The sequence below is a fragment of the Perca fluviatilis genome, chromosome 21 (genome assembly GCF_010015445.1).
Source record: "Perca fluviatilis chromosome 21, GENO_Pfluv_1.0, whole genome shotgun sequence".
Lineage (NCBI taxonomy): Eukaryota > Metazoa > Chordata > Actinopteri > Perciformes > Percidae > Perca > Perca fluviatilis.
The window spans coordinates 6,405,148-6,418,465 of NC_053132.1; the positions used below are offsets into that span (position 1 = coordinate 6,405,148).

The following is a 13,318-nucleotide window of genomic DNA, read 5'->3' on the forward strand; positions in this document are numbered from 1 at the left end:
TGAAACAGCACTGTTTGAATTTACAATAGTGACAACAGCGAGCTACGTGCTGTTAAAATGTGTGAGGAGATAAATCGCCTTAAATATGGAAGAATGTAACTACTCCAGTGTATTTTTGCTTTGGTCCGTAGATGAACTTGCTTACCATGTGGAAAGGAGAACGAGGAGGTGGACGAGGGACTCTCCTGGGTGGAGGGAAAGCTTTCGCACTAGTACTGGGCCTCGACTTCGTGGTAACGGGTGTTTGACTGCTGCTGTCACGTGGCGCTGATGAAGAAGAAGCCTTTGAGGCAGAGGACGAGGAGGCCAGCTGAACTGGAGCTGAGGGGAGAGAACAAGGCGGAGCGTTGTAAATGACTAAATTCTGCAGCACTCCCAGCAGCCATTCACTTGAAAAGAAATGACCATGGATTTATTTTTAATAAAGAGAAACAATTTCTCCCGAAATAACTAAACTTTTGCAGTCAGATGTTAACTCATTACAATTAGTGAATTTATTGTTCGCAGACAACTTGCAGATTTTGGATTCAATACCCAACGAATAGACTGCAGTCCTTATGGTTTACTAACTTCTTCTGACTTGTAACTTGCCATAGGCACTGAGACTACTAAAAGGCTTCCTGTAACTGCCTAAATGTTCCTGCACGTTTCCCCTTACATAACATGCTGCACACATCTGGAACTAAGCAGATTAAAAAAAAAAATATATATAAAAAATGTGATAGTGGGGAAGATAAAAAAATAAAAAATACTAAAGATTAGTTGCCATAACAATCTGACCCAGTTCGGCTCGGCATGCATGCAGCGTTATGAATCATAGCTCAGAGAGAATAAACGCTGGAGCTCGTTCTCTCACCTGGCTGCTCTGTGCTCGATGGAGGAGGCTGCACTACTTTGAGGACGGGGCGAGGGGGGTGGGGCTGGTTTGGGGTTGAGCTAGGGATTCCGGGAGGAGCTATGGTGTAGTGGGCAGTAGCGGGACCAGGGGTGCGCTGGACAATTTGCAGTGGGGCAGTGTTTCGGACAGAGGTGGTGTTGGCGTGGGGTTGCGGGGAAAGGGAAGTATGAGGAGCAACACGAGGGGAAGGGGCCACTGCCAGGGTGGGCACAGGCCCGCCGTCCTTGCCTGCTGTCTGACGCACAACGATCTTCACAACGCCAGGGCTGCTCACCATGGCGGGGGGCACTGAGGAAACACGAAACATATCAGCTGGGAGCTTCTTTATTAAACGGATACAATACTGAAAACTTCAAAAGATATGATTTAGATTGATTTGAGAGAGTCTTGAGGCAAAAGTTTCTTTAACATACATTCAAATGAGATTTTAGGATTTTAAAAAAGGGCAGAATTGAATGAAATCCTTTTAAAAAGATAATTTAAGATAATGTGTCTATGTCTGTTAAGAGGCAGAACATGAAAGAGAGCAAACCTTGTGCTACGGCATTGTGCGGCAGCCGATTCGTAGGGGGGGCAGTAGAGGTGTTTGCGGGATGCGCGTTGGCTGCGCTCTGGACAGCCAGCTGGGCAGGCTGGCTGATGAGGTGGTGCTGCACCCCGCTGGACACCAGGTGCATCACATTACCTGCAGTCAGTCAGACGGGTTATAATCAGAGACTTTTTCTCCTCAGATTCTCAAACAACCACATTATTGCACACAATACCCAATGACTTAAATTATTCCTTCATTGGGAGATCCGGTCTAAATAGATTAAATTAATTTAATATATAACAACGTAGAGCTTTGTCAAATTCAGTGACTATCTCCTCACAGTCAGCTAGCTGTCTGTTGTGTGCACACTGAAAAAAAACTGGTGTTCACACACAGCCCCTGCTCTATAAATGGAAAACAAACAAAGTCGTTCTGACCAGGGCACACTACACTATTCTGTTTGTGCTGGTGCACAGGACAGGGATGTATAAAGAGAAAGGCAGCGGAACGAGAGAGACGGTAAATCTGGCACATGCTGACGTTCTGAAGGAGCACTGACGTGAGGGGTATTTGCTTGGGTGTAGAGATCAAATATAGGCAATAGTTTTCCAGAATCGCAGACTCCACCTTTTATGTTGTGTTTTACGGTTACAACTCACAATTATTGTTAGAAATTGCACTTTTGTATATTCTGAAGAAGCAGCGACGAAAATGTTAACCGTCAATGTCATTATCCATACTGCAGCACAGATTTAATAAGGTTTAAAAAACTAAATTTAGTTTTACTTAAGTATTATTATAGGCAAACCTTCGCCTATAATTTGTATTTTGGTATCTGGTGTGAAGCCAAATAATATCCAGATAACATATTGTGATCCACTTTTAAAACAAAATGAACTAACATAAATTGAATTAAATGACAGAAAAAAAACTCCCTTCATTCACCCACAGTAAATACGAGGCAGTTTAACACCAACCGTGAACTGGGCGTGGAGAAGCTGCTGGGACTTGGTGGATCTGGGCTCCAGACAGAGTCAGCTTGTTGCCCTGAAGCTGGAAGGTGACGGGTTTACTGCCCTGGCAGGACGACACAGGTCGCCCTGCCAGGGAGGCAAGCTGGGCTATGCTCACTACCTCACCAGCTTAGGAAGGAACAGAGAAAGAAGACGTGGATTAGAAACAATATTAGATTCAGTTTACTCCAAAGTCAGTTATTGTTTGTTTATGAGTTAAATATAAAAGAGTCTTTACAAGAGTGGAGCACAAGGTTGTGAACAAGGACCAGTGTGTATGAGGTTTGTTTAAAAAAGGTGTGTGCTTATCTAGCTGCTGGACTGACTCAAAACAAATAAAAAGTTACAAAAGTACTCAGAATATTAAATCAAACTGTCAGCTATCATCCAGGGTGGAGTTTAAAGGAGATAACATGTTATCTGTTCTGAAAGACAAACAACTGAACTAAAAAAGGACATCAGTGTAGACTTACAGGGCAACCTAGCCTGCATATCTGGACTGAGCAGAACCCTCTGGGGCAGGACGCTGCCGGGGTTTGGACTGGGATGAGCCGGGATGCTGGCTGTGCACGGGGCAGCGGGAGGCCGTACGGTCAGCACTGGCTTTGGAGCGCTGGCTCTCACTGCAGTTTGAGCTGAAAGATGCATGGACGGGCGAGGAGCGGCCGTGGTCGACACTGAACACACCACTGAAGAATGAAAAAAGGACATTCCAAAAATTACGTAAAAAATAAAAAAAGATCTGCAACTGCAAAATACATGTCTAGGGTAAATTATGTTTTCCCCTTCACTTGCCTTGTTGAACTACAGGGGCAGGGGCAGGAGTTGAGGGGACTTCAGTAAGTGGAGGAGGTTTGGGGGTCTGTGCTGCGGGGGGTACCGAGCAGGTAGGCTTGTTCATCAGTAGGACCGCTCGATTATCACTTTTAGGAGGCGGCTGGAACGTCCTAAAACACAGACAGACCAACATACAAAAGATCAAACGATGAATTCATACATTTGTTTCTTCATATGTATTTTACACGTATGAAACCTATTACCATTATCTACCGACTATGCACTTTTTCCTCTTGCTCTTTTTATTTTTAATATCTGAAAATTTGAATTAAAAGTTTTTAAAGGTTTGCCTCTGAAAATGCAGAACATTCCCACTAAAGAACATGTTTGCATCCTGTTGCCAAAACAATGATGATTTGATACTTTACCCTTCATAAGCATGTTTCTCTACAATACTTCTAGTCTTTTTGCAAATAAAAAAGCTAAACATCTGAAATACATTAGTGTTTGAAATATGAATAGTGATAGGAACTTTTAATTCCCATCCATCCATCCATCCATCACCAAGCATTTAGTGCCATTGTCCGGTCTTAATTTGTTCGTCCGGACACATTTCACTCCATTATTCAAAAAAGTGCGCCTATTTGTTAGCCCCAAAAAAAAGAAAAAAAAGAAAAAGATGCTTTGGTGTGTGATTAAAAGGTTGGCTGCTGCAATACGCAACAGGGAAGCTGAAGAAAAATCAATTGCACTTTCACTGCTGCCATTAAAAGCATATATTTGTTCACATTGCCATTAACACTATTGATTATCTAGTTTGATTGCTTGTAGGCAGAGCTGCAGCTACACAACAATTTAACATTTACACCACTAATGGTGGCCTGTCAACTACTTTCTATGCATTTTAGGTACTTTCATACCGTTCTTTCTTAAGTGTTGAATTGCAGTGTTGAACTTGTTTCTTGAGGAAATATATTAAGTGAGAGAATTGACATCATTTTAAATGCTAAATAATCCTGATAGACAGCCCGTCCCAGCTCGACTCTAGCCGGCTGATGATGGCACCTGCGTTTCAGCTTCTCAAGTCGCCAGTTGCTGGTTTTAGAACATAAGAGACGTCACCCGTTTTAACAGCCAACAGCAAAGTCAGCTTGTAAAGTCAGCTACAAAACTACAGAAATAAAATGATCCATAATCCATTTTATTTCTAGGTTACGAACTGTCAACTGGTCGAAATGGCAGAGTTTTAGACGGAGGCTCAACGACCTCCAGCGAGCGGGGTAACGTTATGTGGGAGCAGCGTTAGAACGAAGCATGAATCAGAGAAATAAAAGCGTAATTCTTTGCAAATTCGTCACTAGAAATGCAACTGTAGCAAGCATCTCACCATCACTAGCTAGGGGTGGGAATCACCAGAGGCCTCACGATACGATATCATCACGATACTTAGGTCACGATACAGTATTATTGCAATTTTAAAGATATTGCAATATTCTGCGATATATTGTAATTTATTACCTTTTTTCCAACTTCAAATCTTTCCCAATTTCAAATTATGTCCCCAAAAGAAAACTTTATCAACATCTGTTTTATCTAAAAAGATACATTTCTCGGTTTGTTCATCTCACTTCAATTTTATTGCTGCAAAATGGGATTGTCAAGCAGACAAACTGACCAACACACATATAATAAAAAAGATCCATACTTGGCGTCTGTGTATCGATGCAGTATTGCCACGGAAAATATTGCGATACTATGCGGCATCGATTTTTTCCCACCCCTATCACCAACCGTATCCACATTCAGATTTTGACGCAACAAATTATAGATCCAGCTACAAAATAGCCCGAAAGTCGGAAGTCTCCATGGAGATGATACACCGTCTCGTCGGATTGGTGGGAGACGGCAGGTTTCAGAACGCCGCAGACCGGCCCGTTGCAAGTAGCTGCAAGTTTCAACTCGTCGCGAAGCTTTGGTCTGAAGTGACCTTTAGCAGAGCACTTAACCCAAGCCGCTCCCACAGTACAGAGACAGATGAGAGTATGTGCGACCTGCATACTTGTGTAGGCTCAGCTGTAACTTTCTGCACAACGTGCGTATATATAGTCTTTGAAGTATCAGTAGCTGCACAGCGTACCTGTTGACCTTCATGCGGACTGGTCTGGGTCTCGGAGGGGGTTCAGGGGAGTCCATGATCTCCTGGATTAGTTGGCGGCTGACCTTGTGTCGCGGCAGGAAGACATCTGCCTGGTACCGGGACACGCGGCTCTCCAAACCCACAAGGTCAAACATAGAAAGATCGCAGCGCTGAGGACGCAAAAACATACAGGATTTTATTTTCCCCCATCAAGTCTGCTTGATTTTCTGACCAAATTAACCCCCAAGTTTTCCTTTCATGCTTACCTTTAAAGGGGAGACCTCCAGGGCGTCCTGCACCAGGGAGGCTGTATGGAAAACAATAGGCTTCGTGATGAAGGGAGACTGGATGGGTCGAGGGTCGAACAGGTTGGGGTGGTTGCACACTTTGCGGAGCTGCATTAGGATGTTTATCACAGACATGAAGTGACCGCTGGCCAGCGTCTCCCGGGTCCTGTGAATCAGAAACAAAAGGGCGATGAACGGAAAGAGCAAGAGAGTAATATGAACACCACAAGAAATAATAGTAATCATATTGAATTATTAAGATACTGGTAAAAAGGTATGTTTAATCTACATTTTGTGTAAAATTAAATATAATTCCAAGCCTCAATTTCAGGCAAATAAATCCAAAAGAATACTCCATAATGCTGTCAAAGATTTAGTACTTGCCTTCATTTAATAAATACACTCAGTTGCCAGTTTATTAGGTACACCAAGGGAAAGTTAATGCAGTCATATAAAAAAAAAAAAAAAAAAAAAATATTCTGCAATAAATCCTCATCCTCATGATCATTTGGGGGGGATGTAGATTGTGGTGCTGTTGGATTGCATAGCGTTAAACTGAGGTTTCAATTTGTTTTGTCCACCCCATTACAGAAACACCTCTCTGGCAACTAAGTGCATATTTCAAAGACCAGAAAAGCTGAGGAACCTGAGAATGAACAACCAATATAGGAAAATATCCATTTTACAGAAACGTCTTTAAAAGGAACCAAACATTATTTCTGTGTGCTGCATCATCTCTAAAGTCAACACAACTGCGTCGTAACTCACGAGGCCTGTGCCATGAAGTCATCGTAGAGAAAGCGTTGTCTCTTGGAGAGGCGACAGCGCACCACGTGTTCGTATTTCTTGGGCATCTGCTTCTCCACGTCAATCTTGATCCTCCTGAGCAGGAACGGCCTCAGCACCTTGTGGAGCCTCTTGACCAGGCCCTCGTTGTACTCCTGACTGCCCTCGATCATTCCCGTCAGCGGGTTGGAGAACCACTCTTTGAACTCGCGGTGGGACTGGAAGACGTGGGGCATCAGGAAGTGCATCAGGGACCACAGCTCCATCAGGCTGTTCTGGAGAGGGGTTCCCGTCAGCAGCAGTCGCCGGTGGCTGCAATAGGAAGAGATCAACGTAGACGTTTAAATACATGGGGCAAAGTTTATAGAATTAGGATTACAGATGACAAGGGAGAAGAAATGGATGGAGATAAAAACCTGATGCTTTAGACTCATTAAACCTGCATTGATTGATTTTTTTTTTTGGCCACTTGGGTGCCACAAGCTGTTAACACAACATTGACATTATCACCTTATAAACGTTCATATGGCAAAGAGCTGCTTATCTTTACATCCAGCAGAACCGGAGAACCGTAAACATTAGGGGTGCACAAATCAGAAAATGTCACGATTCGATATATTGATTTTTAGGCTCAAAATTCGATTCAAAAACGATTCTCGATTCTGCTGAAAGACGCTTCAAATCTCCGTAGAGATACTGGTGGTAATTCCCTGTGGGTTCAATCACCGCAATCAATCACAATGTTGATGATAGAATATTTGATGTCAAAACAAAACTCTACAAATCAATCTAATATTGTGTGTATTCATAGAAACGTAAAACTTTCCCAGCATTGTCGGTGTATTTAAACAGTTTACCATTTACAAATGTGTTTCCTGGATCTTATCTCTCAGCCTCCAAGCTCGTAGTCCATACATCTCATGGGACTACAACACCCTTGAGTTCAAGGTTTTTGCATTTGAGATAAACAGATCGGTCCATGAAAGAGGCAACTGTCTGTGGTTATTTAATTTCTGTTAACAGCAGGACAGTGAAGGGGTTATCTAAACTGCTAAATCAGTTGAAACGTTGTTGGTAGCCTAACGGTTACAGGCTCGGTAGATAACAACACGCTAACTTGCTGACGGATTCAGTGTTGTGTCATTGTCTAGCTTTTTTATTTTTATTTATCTCGAATGCATCTTCAGTTGTGGCACTTACAATTTCATTGTTTGGGTCTCTGTGCAAAGATAATAAAAACGTTTATCAGTATCAGTTTTAAGCGGAGCTGGACCAGAGAATATTCGGTTTATTAAAACAGATCGGTGATGCTGTTTTGCCTTCATTGTTCTCCGTGAAGTTTATTGAAAGGGATGTTTTGTAGAGTTTATGTGGAGTAAGCACTGCGTCGGACTCAAAAAAAAATAGGTCTTTTAAATGCTACATTGCTTTTAAGGAAATAACGGGAGTAACAGGCCAACCAGATTTAAAAAGAGACATATTTTCTTTTTAAAATCAGTGCTGTGGGGTGGATCCAATTCATAAAGCAGTCAACCTAGGGGGAAACACTGCAAATATTTTGTATTGGGGCTCATCATCAGCCTGAAAAAAACCTACGAGTAAATGCTTGTGTGCGCCTCCTCGTGTGTTGAAGCTTCTCTTTGAAGCTCTGTGTAACCGTGAGAAATTACCACCAGCTGGAACAGGCCACCAGCCAAACGATGGCATGTTAGTCTAATTACAGCCACTTTGATGAGAAAAGGCATTTCTATTTGTAAGATTAGCTGGTTAACATTCACATCCACACACACCACTGAAGCCTGTGGATAAACAGTTAAATGCTTGGGGATGCACTGAAAGTCAAACATGTTTAAAACCGAATGATGGCGTGTCCTCTACAGCTGAATGCACATTGACTTTTTGTGACAAGCAGCAGCTTACAGATGAGATAGAGAAGCATCTTTGAATGTGCATGGAAGCCCTACAGAAACAAGAGGGACTGTATTTCATTGAAAATTATTAGTTTGTCCAAAGCTAATTGGTACATAATACTTGCTTATGACACCAAAAATGGACACACCATGTTTGCCAGACTAAACCGGAGCTGTGTTCAAAACCGGGAATAGTGCACTACATAGTGTGTTCGCCATTTTGTAGTGGTGTTCTAAATTTCATTCACTATATAATACCCACAATGCATTGCTAATTTGAGTGTACATACGATGTATCCTACATTTTACTCCCGTGTACCACAATGCAACACGGTCATGTTTTCCCGGAGGAGGAGGAGGAGGAGGAGGAGGAGGAGGAGGAGGAGAAGTCATCGCAAAAACTGAAAAAGAAAAATGGAGCGGACCTTCGTTTCTAAACAGTGGAAATGTAACATGCAACATATATACAACCTTTTACTATTCTCCTGAGTGCTGCGTTTGTTTCAGGGACGTATTAGAAGTATTTTAGTTTCGGTTTGTTTACATGATGCTGGGCGCGCTCGCCTCCCGCACGCAAACAACGGGGGCGTCTCCTGACGCAAGTCACGCAACGATGTGCTGTCAAGTGTAGCGTCTGAAATCTCGTTTGGTCGTTCCCAAAAAAATGTGACCAGTAAATAATATGAACATTTGCGTCAAAGCTGTTTTTTGTCTAAAATGTGCTTCCCTTCTTCTTGCTTCAAACGCAGTAAACCCGGTTTATAAACGAGAGAAAAGTCGTCCTGCTTCTACACCGCATGCATTACTGACATCTGTACGACCTCTCTGTGTGGGATACAATGGGATCTTTTTCAAAGCTACAGGTTATGTTTTAAAACACCACCAGAGAGAAGTCTGATGTTTATTATGTACTAAAAAAAGGTTTGTGATGTACATGAAACGGACCTTTGGACTTTACATTGTATTCATCTGGCAGACACTTTTGTTCTGAAGCAACTTACAATTTTTCTCCACCCACCTCAGGAGCTGTTAGGGGTTCAGTGCGTTGCTCAAGGACACTTTTGACATACAGACAGGAGTTGGCGGGGAAAAAAAACCACCAATCATACGATTATTGACTATCTCGCACTACCAACTGACAAATTATCATTTGAAGAACTGATTTCTTTCCACCTTATTACAAAGTCACACTGTGCCTGTGCATTAAAAGTGACTTGGCATATTTTTATTAAAACCTGCTATCACTCACTGATTAAAATATTAGGAGACGGTTTGGATTGTAAAGGACATTATGTTTTCCGGTCGTCAGTGTCTAACAAAAGCATTACTCTCCTGGTTAAAATGTAAGGGACAAAGCACACAGTAAGTAAGATTTTGGAAAGCTCCTGCATGTCTGCAGATACAAGGGTGTGTGTCCCGAGACATGCTTGAGTCTTAAGCAACAATCCTTGGACGCGAGACAAGGACTAATCATTCCTGGCTGGTCCAACTGGGTTTGAATGTATAACGTTCACAGAGCTGATGAAACAACATTACATCATTGATGACGTGACCAAGTTTGTAGATCCACGGATGTGTCTTTTAACAACAGTGCTCACTTTTTCTGTGGTGGTTAATTTTGGAGTTTAAAGCAGAGATACCACATTAATTGTTTTATAATCACGGAGCCCTAAAGTTTGTACATTTCTTCCTCTGAGAATACAAAAACAACCAGCTCTACAGACCTGTTGAAGTTCAGCAAGCTCTGCCAGCGTTGGGACTTGAAGTTCTTGATATTTTGTGCCTCGTCTAGAATCAGGTAGCGCCAAGACTTGCGCCGGAACGCTTGGTGATCCTGCAGCACCAGCTTGTACGAAGTGATGCACACGTGGAAAGCATTCGGCTTCGTCCAGCCCTAAGAATAAAACAAAACAATGGACGATTAATACAGTTAAAAGAAATACAAATGTTAGAAAACCCACTATTACCACATCCATCACAAGTACCCATAGTGGAAAGGAAAGGTTGCATCTGGGTTTTATTAGGTACTTAAGCACTATTCGCACTGGACTAGTATTACCTGGGGAACTCTAGTAATTTGTAACAATTGCCGAGCTCGTTTGTGATCTTAATCCCGTGTGGATCTGCCATGGCTATCATTTGTCATGTTAAAAATCCACCGGAAATGATCTACCATATTTCGCAAAACACAGAGGTTGTGTGATAATATTAGTCCCGTGTGAATAGGCATCTCTGTGATTCAGGTTTTATTGGCTCTGTTGGCAATTATAAATGAAAGTTTTGACAGCTGCTGTGCGGTCACATGTGGGGATTAATATCAGTAAACTCGTGTAAAATAGACTTTGCTTATCCCGTACAAATGCACCGCACGAATCAGATAGGGCTTTAAGAATATAAAGCAAAAAAAAAAAGAAATTGTTCACCAGAAATACAGCACAATGTACAAATAATTAAATCACACCTGTGCCAAATATAATTACTGTTAAACCATCATCTTCACCATTAAAAAACAAATAACTGTGGCCGGTTTAGGTCAGTTGGTAGAGCAGGCGCACACATATAGAGGTTCACTCCTCGACGCAGCGGCCGCAGGTTCGACTCCGACCTGCGGCCCTTTGCTGCATGTCATCCCCCCTCTCTCTACCCTTTCACATCTTCATCTGTCCTGTGGAATTAAAGGCCTAAAATGCCCAAAAATTAAAAATCCCGTACCTGTCTCTTTAGCTTTCTCTCCTTTTGGCTGCCAAAGTAAGTGAGAATTTTAAACCCAGGACACCAGCGTTTCAGCTCCATCTCCCAGTTCAACATCACACTGGTGGGAACGATGATGAGGTGAGGGCCCCAGTTACCTAAACACAAGTTAAATGACAAAGGGAGGAGCATCCAAGTTCAATTATGGCATAAAAACATGAGTAGCACTTCAAAAAGACAATCCCAAGCCCAACAGCTGTATGTACTAAATGTATTAAAAGCATCAGGACCAGGTTTGTTACCTTTTTCACAGGCGAGGTGAGCCAGCAGAGCGATGGTCTGGATGGTCTTGCCCAGGCCCATCTCATCAGCCAGAATGCCATTAAGCTTTTTCTCGAACATGGTGACCAGCCAGTCGAGTCCAATGTGCTGGTATTCTCGTAACGTGCCATCAAGCAGGAATGGAATGGGAGTCTTGACCTTTATATTGGGGGGAACAAAAGATGAGAAAATGATGGTTCAGAACTGCAAAAGGACTAGAATCCTGCTCTTTAACATACAAAAAGTAACCAAAGTCCTACTTCTTAGACTATTTTGGATGAACTCGTAATAAAAGGTGAGCTATTTAATTGTCTTTCGTCACTAAAAAGAACAATATTTTCTTCTAAATGTTCAAGACTGACCTTTGTAGTAGCCAAAGTGTAGCCTTTAGGCTGCAGGCTCTCTGCAGTAGCAGCAATGTGGCTGATCTCTTTCTTTGGCCGTGAGCTAGAGGCAGGTGGGCTGTTGTCCCCCTCCTTTAGCAAGACCTCCATCCCTTCATCTCCACAGTCATCGTCTTCTTCCTCGCTCTCCTCTTCGTCCTTCTCGCTGTCATCGTCTTCTCCGCTGTCTCCTGGTGATTCTGAGAAAAGCACATTTCAAAGAGTTCAATAATAAAGTTAAAAGCCGCAAACAATCTGGGGAAAAGGCAGGCAGAAGGAAATATTTATATTCTGAAATGTTGTCTTGTCAGAGTGGGAGCAGACAAACTATTTATATGGGAGATTATTTTGATTCCCTGTGCGCTGGTTAGTACCTGAGGAGGAAGTGTTGCTTTCCACATCACTCTCATCTTCTTCAGTCTCCTCCTCCTCATCCCCAGACAGCTCCGAATCAGAGCTTTCTTTAGAGCCAGATGCAGACGGTGCCTCAAAGTCTGAGGCGTATGCTCCTTTGTACTTCTCGAGAAGCTCCTCAACACTCATATCGCCTAGAAGGGGAGCAGAGATGTCAGGGTAGATGTTTACTGCTCCTGTTTTTTTTTTTTTATTAATGAAATGCTTATTCACATGCAGCTAACCGACACATTAACGGCTACAATAAAAGAGAAAAGCACAAAAAGAGCAGCCATGCTGGGAGAGCTTTAAATAAACTGAAATGTTCTTGTACATATAGCAGCCTTTAAAATGCATGCGTTTCTGATATATTGAGGCTTTAAAAAAATAAAAAATAAAATCTACAAAATGCTGACTCTATATAGTAAAGCGAAAATGTGAAAAGATCTGACTGGAATTCTCTAACCAAAATCGCAGAGGATAGAATAATTAAAGGTTTTTATGTGGAGTAAATCACGCAGTTTTTTTTTGAGGCAGTGGATATGTTGTATATCTACAGGAATAATCTGTGTTGTAATCTTAATTTGTTAAAGTAAACTTTTATTGGAATTTGAAGAAAAATGGTATGAAAATATTAGTCAAAGACAAAATTAAGACATAAATGCACATCGTTTGGCCCTGAATCATTTGTTGCATCTCGTTTATTTAGAAGCCAAAATATCTTTAGTTGCACAAATGAGAACTGGTATTCGTCCTCTGGGCATTAAGGTGAGTAGAGAATATTCAGGAGAAAACAAGCTTAAACCCTGAAATATTTCAGTTCAGATCAGGACTGAAATAGGCAAGACTCCGAGGTCTATTATGCATGTTGACCCCTCACACCCTCTCCCCGCCCTGACTGTGGTAGCAGTTGAAACGTCCATTATAAAAAGCTGAACACTGGCTGACTGGAGCCCCAGTTTGTGCCTCTCAAACATAATTTTGATGTGTTTACGTTTGCCAACTTTGTCTCAAAAGCCTAAGAAAGCAAAATGGACTATTTAAACAGCATTTACTTTGATTTGTCTATAGTAAATGTTTTTGGAAGTGATTTGAATTGACAAAAAGCTTATCCCTCTTCATCAGTAATAAAAGAAGCTCTTGAACCAGGGGAAAAGCACTTTAAAACACCTTCAGAGGGAGAGGCTACT

The 13,318-nt window shown here is 42.0% G+C and overlaps 1 protein-coding gene across 4 annotated transcripts in view; it reads right to left on the bottom strand.

Moving 5' to 3' along the window:
- LOC120551678 (Snf2-related CREBBP activator protein) overlaps positions 1–13,318 on the bottom strand; it is a 34,271-nt gene that overhangs the window by 9,493 nt on the left and 11,460 nt on the right. For 2 of the 4 annotated variants that reach the window (XM_039789169.1, XM_039789168.1), the window contains 14 exons: positions 12,110–12,283; positions 11,715–11,935; positions 11,334–11,511; positions 11,053–11,189; positions 10,065–10,234; positions 6,413–6,742; positions 5,624–5,810; positions 5,358–5,527; positions 3,239–3,390; positions 2,917–3,132; positions 2,408–2,572; positions 1,431–1,583; positions 857–1,186; positions 146–321 (listed from right to left, as the gene is read on the bottom strand). In XM_039789169.1, the coding sequence (XP_039645103.1) occupies positions 146–321; positions 857–1,186; positions 1,431–1,583; positions 2,408–2,572; positions 2,917–3,132; positions 3,239–3,390; positions 5,358–5,527; positions 5,624–5,810; positions 6,413–6,742; positions 10,065–10,234; positions 11,053–11,189; positions 11,334–11,511; positions 11,715–11,935; positions 12,110–12,283 (2,759 nt within the window). The remainder of the gene's footprint in view (positions 1–145; positions 322–856; positions 1,187–1,430; positions 1,584–2,407; positions 2,573–2,916; positions 3,133–3,238; positions 3,391–5,357; positions 5,528–5,623; positions 5,811–6,412; positions 6,743–10,064; positions 10,235–11,052; positions 11,190–11,333; positions 11,512–11,714; positions 11,936–12,109; positions 12,284–13,318) is intronic. The other 2 variants (XM_039789170.1, XM_039789171.1) reach the window with 2 other exon arrangements.